Source organism: Bombus affinis, unplaced genomic scaffold (genome assembly GCF_024516045.1).
Source record: "Bombus affinis isolate iyBomAffi1 unplaced genomic scaffold, iyBomAffi1.2 ctg00000070.1, whole genome shotgun sequence".
In the NCBI taxonomy this organism is placed as follows: domain Eukaryota; kingdom Metazoa; phylum Arthropoda; class Insecta; order Hymenoptera; family Apidae; genus Bombus; species Bombus affinis.
Genome location: NW_026108823.1, coordinates 27069 through 37530, shown reverse-complemented (window position 1 = coordinate 37530; position 10462 = coordinate 27069). Strand labels below are relative to the sequence as shown.

The 10462-nt window shown below is 44.9% G+C and overlaps 1 protein-coding gene across 1 annotated transcript; it reads left to right on the top strand.

The window, feature by feature from the left end:
• Positions 1 to 2522: 2522 nt before the first annotated feature.
• On the top strand, positions 2523 to 8564 carry LOC126927026 (uncharacterized). The gene is made up of 2 exons (XM_050743306.1): positions 2523 to 3542; positions 5263 to 8564. The coding sequence occupies exon 2, from the start codon at positions 5440 to 5442 to the stop codon at positions 7105 to 7107; it is 1668 nt and encodes a 555-aa protein (XP_050599263.1). The 5' UTR covers positions 2523 to 3542; positions 5263 to 5439; the 3' UTR covers positions 7108 to 8564.
• Positions 8565 to 10462: the final 1898 nt, after the last annotated feature.

Here is a 10462-nt window from a genome sequence, read left to right as displayed (position 1 = left end):
TTTGTTTTTTATTTCCTTTGCAAGTTTGTTTAAGTGTTTTTTGTTTTCTCGAGTTCTGTATTTTTGCTATTTTGCTTTTGCTTTTCTTTTTTCTCTGATTTTGTCGAGTATTTCTTGCGGGATTGTTATTGTTTGTCTGCTGGTTGATTCGGGTGTAGTGGTTGTCCTTGCTGCTTCTTGAACAGTTGCTGTCAATGTTGCTACTGCCTCTTCTATGTGTTCAGGAGTTTTCAACGGGATGTTGCAGTTTATTTTGCTTTCTATTATTTCTTTGAAAGTTTGCCATTTGGTGGTTTTATTGCATAGTGTTTCTGGTTTGCTATAGTGTATTGGTTTGTTTCTGTATTCAATTATTATGGGTGTATGATCGGAGCTGAGCTCGAGGTTGGGTGTTATTTTTAGTTTATTTGTGTTTAGTCCCCTTGTTACTGCAAAGTCCAGAAGATCTGGTTTTTTGTTCAGGTCAGTCGGCCAATGTGTCGGTGTTCCTGTGGATAATATATTGAGGTTATTATTTCTAATGTATTTTTCCAGTGTTGTGCCTCGAGGTATAATGTTTCTTGACCCCCCATAACGTGTGCTTTGAGTTGTATTCTCCCGCTGCGATGTACTTGTCCCCTAGGTCCTGGAAGTATTCTTCCCACATTTGTGATGTTATTTTGTGTTGCGGAGGCACTGCTGACAACTGGAAGTAGTTGCTGCTAGTTTGAACTGTAACAGTGGTTGCTTGTAAATATTCTTTGTTAACTTGGCTGTGTAGATAATGTTTGATATCGTTTCTGACTGTCACTGCTGTCCCTCCGTGAGCTTTTCCTGAGGGGTGTTTGTTATCATATATGGTGTAGTATGGTATTTTCATGTAGCTTTTTGTAGTGAAGTGTGTTTCTAAGACAAGTAGTATGTCTATATTGTTACTGTATATGAATGTTTTAATTTCGAGGGCCCGTTGTTGTAGGCCGTTTGAGTTCCAGGCTGCTATTTTTAGAATGTCCGTTTTTTATTTTTTGCTTAGCACGTTTGTAATTAGTTGTAGCATGACTGTGATTTGTTGGGTTTGCTGTCTGAGTACTGCGTTTTGCTCGCTTATCATTCTGGTTAGCATTTCGGTGTTCTTTATAGATTGTTTGAGCAGTTCTTTGATTTCTGCAGTGTCATTGTTACTATTGCTGTGATATTCGTTGTGTGTATGTGTCGATTGGCTGGTTACTTGAGCGTAGCTTAGACCACCAATGGTGTTGGTGCTGATGGGTTTGGTGTTTGTTGCTTGCTCTGTATTTGGTATTATTTCAGGATTTGTGCTGTCCTGTTGGGCTTGTGTGTTAGTGATTGTCCTGCTTCGTAGGGGCGGGAACAGTTTACGTTGTAGTTGTTTTCTTACTTCACATCCTTTATAGCTGGCTGGGTGGTTTCCGTTACAGTTGAAGCATTTAACTTCTTCTATTTTTCCAGAAGATGGGCAGTGTATAGTTAAGTGGTTTTTTGCGCACTTGACGCAAGCTGGGCTTCTGTTGCAATAATTTTCAGTGTGTCCGTATTGTTGACACCGCATGCATTGAGGTATATCTTTTTTGTGTCGTGGTGGTTCCACTGTTACTATTGTGTTTAGTATTTGTTTGATATCATATATTTCCTTGTTGTTGTTTCCGGGTTCCAGTTCTATTAAGAATAGTGGTAATGGTTGCTTTGTGTCGAATCTTGTTATATTGTTTATTGTTCTTGTTTGATGACCAATTTTTGCTAACTCATCGCTTAGTTTATATATGTTCGTTTTAGGATGCAATCCTCTTATGACAATTTTATAGCTCCTTTCAGTTTTTAGCTGATACGTGTGGTAAATAGCATTTTTTTCTTTTAATGCTTTTATAACTTTCCTAAATGTTTCTGGTGTGTTTGTTTGAATTTTTACTTGTTCCAGTTTTGTTTGCTTTATTGTGTAGTTGTTTTTCTCGTCTAGATTATATAGTAGATCGATGAGCGGGTCTATTATTTGGGCCTCAACAAAAATTGGTGGTGGTTTTGTAATATGATTTGTTTGGATTGTGGTTTTATTTATGGGGTCAGCGTCTGTTTCTTCTGTTAGTGAGCTGAAGGAGTTGCTTAATGGTAATTCTTGCAGCCATCGCTGCTTTTCTGTAGCTGGGTTTTCTATGGCACTTATGTCTGGAGTTGTTTTGCGTTTTTTGCTAGCCTTCGCTAGCTTCCAGCTTTCGTCCTGTTGAGGTTATTCGGTATATAAAGAGAGAAATACGCGTGGATAAAGTGTAAGATACAAAGTATATATTTGACTTAATGATGAAATACAGGAATACAATTTGAGCTGGTCCAGATCCGCACGCTAGCAGTGTTACTTTATGACTGAAAACCCCGAAGCCAACGTCGCCTGTCTAGAGTTTATGGTCTGCCTCCCTGCTATTCTTTTGTCTATGTGCTGTCGATGGCTTCAGCGCTTGAGAAAGTTAAAAAGACCAGATGTGGAGTTTTCCTAGAAGTGGTGACCTCTTCAACACGTCCTGATAGTATCTTTCATAATCTGAATTGCTCTCTTCCTGTCCCCGCTGCTCTTTTGTTTCTTCTGTCTCCATGTTAATTTGTTTGTTTTTTATATAATATGTTTCTCCCTTTGTTGCTATGTTTATAGTTGGTATCTGCATTGCTATTTTATTTCCTCCTCACTATCTGTTACGCCACGAGGCTTACCACAGGCTGTATTTTCTAACCGTCGCTCACGGCCCTACAATGTCGCAGTCAGATCGTTTTATCTGACCGCCGGATCATATACAATGTATCGACGAGCGCATAGCTGTCGCCAAGCAGCGAGTTCTCGAAACGTCGAATTTGGTCCGTTACGTTTTCCTCGCAAGAACAGACATACGTGATCATAGGCGCGAACGGTGGCGTGACCTAAGTATAGTGGGGGTCGTCTTAAAGATGAGACAAAGAAATCATCTAAAGTCGATCAGTTCCTTGTGACGCGTCGAACGTTACACATTGAATCGAATCTAACACATAACGTCTGTCTCAAGCTGCGTAGTGCGATAGGTCTCGTTATATGCAAACCGCTAAACAAACCTTGACTGTTATCTTTTTCGTTTTTAATTGTTGATCTTTGACTGAACTTGTTGTTTCGTTATTTTTATTAAACTTTTATCAACCAACCCAATATAGTTGTTCGTATACACTCAAACCTAACCACCTCTATTCTCGTAATAGAAATAGGGGATCAATCAGTTCGTGGCATCGATTGTTTAATCGTAACGAGAATTTACGACTCTCGTTGACGCGTTATCTAGCGATCGCGTCTCTCTGCGAACGGTTGAAGCATTTGGTCCTTCGAGCCGGATTCAGTGTCAAGTGAAAGGTGCACGCCAGTGACACCCACTACCATACAGTGCCACGTGAACCCAACACAACCAGCAGCGGAAGCGTTACTACCCCAGCGAGGTCAGTAACGTAAAGGGTCGTCACCTTTGAAGAGGTATAATTCGGTGGTTGAAACGCAACCACACAGCCTCCTGCCGCAAAGTGGGCAATCGCCAACAGAAGTAAGTTCAAACGATTTCGCTCTCAATTACATAACAAATAATGGCAACCGGAAACGAATTCGCCACCTTGCGTCGACAGCGGGGCTACTATATCGCCCAGTTTACACGCTTCGCAAAAAAAACTGGACGACATCGAACAATCAGGCTGTCCGGAAGAGATCGACTTGATACAAATTAAAGATCGTCTAGAAATCTACGAGACGGAACTCCGTGCCATACAAAACCAGATCGTAGCTATAGACGAGGGAGAGATCGCGCGCGGCATTGAACTAGCGGAAGGATACGAAAAACTACAACGCCGAATAACTAAACAATTGATCAATATACGACGAAGTACGCCGTCACAATCGACAAGCGGCGCATCAACCGCCGGTCGCGTGTCTGCTTCGCTTAAACTACCGGAGGTTCGGATACCTACATTTGATGGCGCCCTCGAGGATTGGCAGTCATTTTACGATTCCTTCTCGTCAACGATAGATCAAAATGAACATTTAGCACCAGTTCAGAAATTTTATCATCTCCGATCAGCCCTGACTGGATGGGCCGCGCGAAGCATACAGTCATTAGCCATCACCGAGTCAAATTACGCAATCGCCATTGACGTTCTTAAGGAAAAATTCGACTGCCACCGTCAAATCTGCATGCGACAACACGAATTATGGAATTGTCATGTCTTCAAAGCGAAGTCGCCCAAAGAACGCCTGGAAATCGCTAAAAGGGCGTCGCTCTGTACCAATTGTTTAGGCAAGGAACACGCTCTTACTCAATGCTCCGCGGGGTCATGTCGCATCTGTAGACAGCGACACCACACGTATCTGCATCAAGACCATGGGCATAGCAAACCACGAACACGTGTCAACCGAACATCGAGCGGTCGATCTTCGCCTAGTTCACCGACCCCGCATTCCTCACATCGTTCGAGACGCACATCCTCGTCTCCCCGATCGTCTCCCCGAGCATCGCCCCAAGCGTCTCGCCGAGCGTCTCCCCGAACGTCTCCGCGAACATCTCCGAAACGCGAATCTCGGTTATCGCGAACGGCGGCATCGGGATCGACTATATCGTCCAGTCCTAAACGACAAGGAAAACAATGACAGCATCAGACGACTGTGTTAGGGACCGAACCACAGAAAACGGACTCATTGACCTCGCCTCCTTTTGAACCATTGCAGCACGACTTGTTAGTCACAGCGCAGGTCAACATCTTGAACAATGAAATTCAACCATTTCGTTGTAGAGCTCTGCTAGACACCGGCTCTAGCATGAACTTTATCACCGAAAGGCTCGCTAACTCATTAAAACTCAACCAACGGAAATGTTCGGTCCCAATCGGAACACTCAACACGTTATCGAAGATCTCGAAACGCTACATCACGGCCATGATCACCTCCATTGACGGCACATACGAACGCAACTTGACGTTTCTAATCATACCGACTATCGCGTCTTGGGTCCCAAATCAACCCGTAGATCGCTGAATATACAGATACCTAGGAATCTCCAATTAGCCGATCCAAGATTCCATAGACCTGCTCCGATCGAAATATTGTTGAGCGCCGGACCAACACTAGCATCACTCTGTGTCGGCCAACTTGATATCAGTCAAGCAAACGGGCCCGACTTGCGTCTGCAAAAAACGCGATTCGGATGGGTCATCGGGGGGAGCCCAACCTCGCAATCATTAGCATACGCATTTCACGCCTTCACGACGGCTTTACAGGCGGACCTCGCCCGTTTTTGGGAAATCGACGAGGGACCGCCCACCGCACGAATTTCGGAAGCGGAACGACAGTGCGAGGAGCACTTTCGAAATCACGTTCAACGCACCAACGAAGGGCGATACGTTGTCGCTCTCCCATTCAACGAAACAACTCCTCCGCTTGGATCCTCGAAAGCCATGGCAATGAAGCGACTCACTTCCCTTTGCCGTCGATTCCAACGAGACAAACAATTCGAAGCCGACTATCACGCCGTAATAGAAGAATACTTGGAATTAGGACATATGACGAAGATTACCACGGACCACTGCACGGACGACGGATATTTTCTGCCACATCACGGCGTGATCAAAGAATCCAGTCGGACTACAAAACTCCGAGTTGTGTTTGACGGATCTGCACCAACAACCACCGGAGTTTCATTAAACGACGTACTTCATACGGGACCGAAACTACAAGACGACATATTTCTTATCCTTTTAAGATTTCGTTCTCATCAGTACGTCATTACAGGCGATGTCGAAAAGATGTATCGACAATTTCTTGTGCGTCCAGTGGATCGGAAATTCCAACAAATTTTGTGGCGCAACTCTGATGGAGAAGTTGACACCTATCAACTTAACACAGTGACATTCGGGCTATCAGCGGCCCCCTATCTAGCCATTCGGTGCCTGAAACAACGGGCAGACGACGAGGGACATCGATACCCACGAGCAGCGATGGTCTTACAGCGAGACTTCTACGTCGACGATGTTCTCACAGGAGCTGATACAAAGGACGAGGCACTATCACTGAGAACGGAGCACATAGAATTGCTTAAACTAGCCGGCTTAAACATTCGAAAATGGGCAGCGAACGACCGGGAACTGCTACGAGGACTTTCCGAGCAGGACATAAACGATAAGCTGCTACTAGGCGAATCGCAAACTTTCAAAACTCTGGGTGTTGTTTGGAATTCCTTTGACTATTCGATCCTATATTCCGTCAAAATCAATCCTACCACCTCTCGAATTACGAAGAGAACAGTCAGCTCCGAAATTGCCAAGATCTACGACCCTCTTGGATTACTGGCATCAGTGATCGTTCGCGCTAAAATGTTGCTCCAACGACTTTGGACTTTAAAAATTGACTGGGACGAATCTCTTCCGGCTGACGTACACACAGAATGGAGCAAATATTATTCACAGCTACCTTTGCTAAATAACGTGAAGTTTCCACGTAAAACTATAATCAAGACTGCAGCGGAAATTGAATTACACGGATTCTGCGACGCCAGCGAAAGGGCGTATGGGGCATGCGTCTACCTTCGCACCATCACTCCGGAGGGTCATGCCTGGACACGACTCCTCACTGCAAGGTCAAAGGTGGCTCCACTCAAATCACAAACCATTCCAAGGCTGGAACTGAGTGGAGCACTTCTTCTCACATCATTGGCCACTACAGTCCTTCAAGCGTTACCAAGCAACATTTCTCGGACCGTTTACTGGACTGATTCTACAATCGTTCTACATTGGATTAATACATCACCCCATACGCTGAAAGCCTTCGTCGCGAATCGTGTGACAGAGATTCAACAGAAAACTCACACCTCCGATTGGCGCCACATTCCCACTACCGAAAACCCTGCAGATCTCATATCGCGAGGCCAATCACCCGAAGACTTCTTGCGATCAACCATTTGGCAACATGGACCGGAATGGCTCCAACAACCTGAAAAATACTGGCCGACGTGGAACCCGGTACCATTAGCTGAAATACCAGAGCAGAAGAAGGCAACATGTCTGTCCGTGACTCCGCCTGACCACAGTCTACTGGACTGGAGAGATTTTCTTCTTGGCCCAAGCTGATAAGAATTGCCGCTCGTTGCTTCCGATGGAGACAAAAACAGGATCGGGGGGGACCTCTAACCACACATGATTTAACCAATGCGCATAACAAATTGGTCAAATTGTTACAGCTCTGCTATTTTCCAGATGAAATACGTACTCTCCGAACAGATCGAAATTCTGCAGTGAAGGGGAAGGTGCAACGACTCAATCCATTTCTGGACAAGGACGAGATATTGCGAGTCGGAGGCCGACTCAGTCACTCACCAATGCCCTTCACTCAGAAACACCCAATCATTCTACCCAAATCCTCAGTTACAGCACACATTATCGAGCATGAACACCTCCTAAATCTCCACTCCGGAACTCAAGCTACCTTATATGCCTTAAGGAGATCTTATTGGCCTATCGACGGCCGTAGTCAAGTTTGGAGCACGCTGAAGAAGTGCGTATGTTGCTGCCGAGCCAATCCACCTCCAGTGGATTACGTACTGGGCGACCTTCCAGCTGCACGGATAACGGAATCTCGTCCATTTACCAACGTCGGAATTGATTATTGCGGACCGTTCTACATCAAGGAACGAAAGGATCGCAACCGACGCAAAATCAAGGTATATGTAGCAATCTTCGTATGTCTTGCAGTTAAAGCAGTCCACCTCGAGCTGGTCACCGATCTCACTAGCGAGGCCTTCATTGCTGCTCGGCGAAGATTCATCGCTCGCCGAGGATTCTGTGTAACAATTTATTCTGACAACGGTGCCAACTTCGTTGGCGCCAACAACGAATTACGAGAGCTCCGAAACCTCCTGCAGTCCGACGATCATAAGGTAAAGGTTCACTCCTTTTTAGCCGATCGACGGATCGAATGGCACTTCATTCCTCCCAACTCACCTCACTTTGGCGGGTTGTGGGAGGCTGCGGTGAAGTCCTTCAAACGACATCTCAGACGTGTCGCAGGTAACGAGCTCTTAACATTCGAAAACTTGAACACACTGATCATTGAAATCGAGTCTATCTTCGACTCCCGTCCTCTGACTCCAATATCATCTGACCCAAACGATCTTCTTGTCCTTACTCCCGGTCACTTCCTCATCGGAGATGCATTAACAAGCTTTCGAGAACGAGATTTCCGGGACACTCCATCCAATCGTCTCTCCAGCTGGCAACACATTCAAAGGGTCAAACAACATTTCTGGCGCCGCTGGCATCGAGAGTACCTGAACGAGCTAAACATCCGAAACAAATGGAGCAAGGGCAGTCACGACATCCGAGAAGGCACCGTAGTAGTCCTCAGGGAGGATAACGTACCATCCATGCAATGGCCTTTGGGCCGCGTGATCAAGGTCCATCCAGGAGTCGACGGAATCATACGGACCGCTACCGTGCAGACGGCAACAACTACCCTGGATCGTGGCGTCAAAAGACTGGTCCCCTTACCCATTCACCCAGATCCAGACGAGTCCGACCACCCACACGGAGCGAAGGAGATTCGTCAGCGACGCACCTGACTCCACACCATATCATTTGATCGGTACCCTCTCAACGGGGGGAGGATGTTACGCCACGAGGCTTAACACAGGCTGTATTTTCTAACCGTCACTCGCGGCCCTACAATGTCTCAGTCAGATCGTCTTATCTGACCGCCGGATCATATACAATGTATCGACGAGCGCATAGCTATCGCCAAGCAGCGAGTTCTCGAAACGTCGAATTTGGTCCGTTACGTTTTCCACGCAAGAACAGACATACGTGATCATAGGCGCGAACGGTGGCGTGACCTAAGTATAGTGGGGGTCGTCTTAAAGATGAGACAAAGAAATCATCTAAAGTCGATCAGTTCCTTGTGACGCGTCGAACGTTACACATTGAATCGAATCTAACACATAACGTCTGTCTCAAGCTGTTGCTTGTGCGATAGGTCTCGTTATAAGCAAACCGCTAAACAAACCTTGACTGTTATCTTTTTCGTTTATAATTGTTGATCTTTGACTGAACTTGTTGTTTCGTTATTTTTATTAAACTTTTATCAACCAACCCAGTATAGTTGTTCGTATACACTCAAACCTAACCACCTCTATTCTGGTAATAGAAATAGAGGATCAATCAGTTAGTGGCGTCGATTGTTTAATAGTAACGAGAATTTATGACTTTCGTTGACGCGTTATCCAGCGTTCGCGTCTCTCCGCGAACGGTTGAAACACACTATGTTTCATGAATTTATTTGCTAACGGTATTGAAACAAATAACAAGCAGAGGACGAACTATCCGTGAACTGTTTTGCCAACGAGTACGCTTCCAATATTTTCTGTTTGAGAAAACACACTTGTTGCTGTTGCAACTCCAAATATTTTTACAGCCGACGCCTTTGCCATGAATCATCGGCTAACATATAAAATAGAGAAAAGCCATAGTTGATTGTAATGGAAATTTAGAAAACCTCAAACTCGATATAGAAGGGAAAAATAAAGGAAAGGAAGGGAGAGATAATTGGAAGCTTGGGGCCAGGTTTAATTCACTGAAACCGGGCTGCTTGTGTCATCACAAAACAGAATTGCCAGTACGTCATTTCTGTGCTCCCGTCCTCGTATAAACGGTTTCACTCGTTAAGAAAAAACTCGTTAAAAAAAAATAGGCGGTGAAGAGAGAAAAAAGCAGACAGAGAGCGCTTTTAAAAAGCTGACGAAGCGTGTGTCACGTAAAATAAAAGAAAATTTAAAAGAAAGAAGAAAACTTTATTTTTCCTTCGTTTATACACTTATAAGACACTTCTGAGCTCTAGCCGTGACCGTACGAGACTGAGTCTCTTACAATCTTTTTACTTTCGGTGACATCTGTTCCCTCATTATCCCCACTACCCTGTAGGCGTACGTGACCGTTGCTACGCTTCTAGAACATTTTGTGGAAGGACCGTTAGTCCATAAATGAATCCTCAGGTACTCCGGCAATATACATTGTCGCCAAGGTCGCCATGTGTTTCCCTCATCGGTCCATCGGGTTCGAAGTATGCCAACCGGGACACCATCCTGCCCGCGGTGTGTGTGTGTGTGTCCTGGTCTCTGATGTGATTTACGTTACACGTGCGTTGCCACAACGAGACACACGGTGCTATTTGTCGTTTTAAATTGCGCCGCAACTTGTTTTTGAGATCTTTGCTAGAGACACGTGAAAACACGTTGGAAGTATATTTCTTGTTTTTGTGGAATTTAGCTGGAAAATGAAAAATAACGTAAAACATGTACTTACGACTTACAGGGTAATTGAATGTATACACTGTAATAACCAGCGATTTAAGGCTTTAAAAGATCGAAAGAAAAGAAAAGAAAAGAAGAAAGATAATATGTTGTGGCAGTCTAACTCGATCTAAGGAAATAGAGAG

Coding starts and splice junctions, on each gene's coding strand:
- LOC126927026 (XM_050743306.1), top strand. CDS start 5,440: ATGGCAATGAAGCGACTCACTTCCCTTTGCCGTCGATTCCAACGAGAC.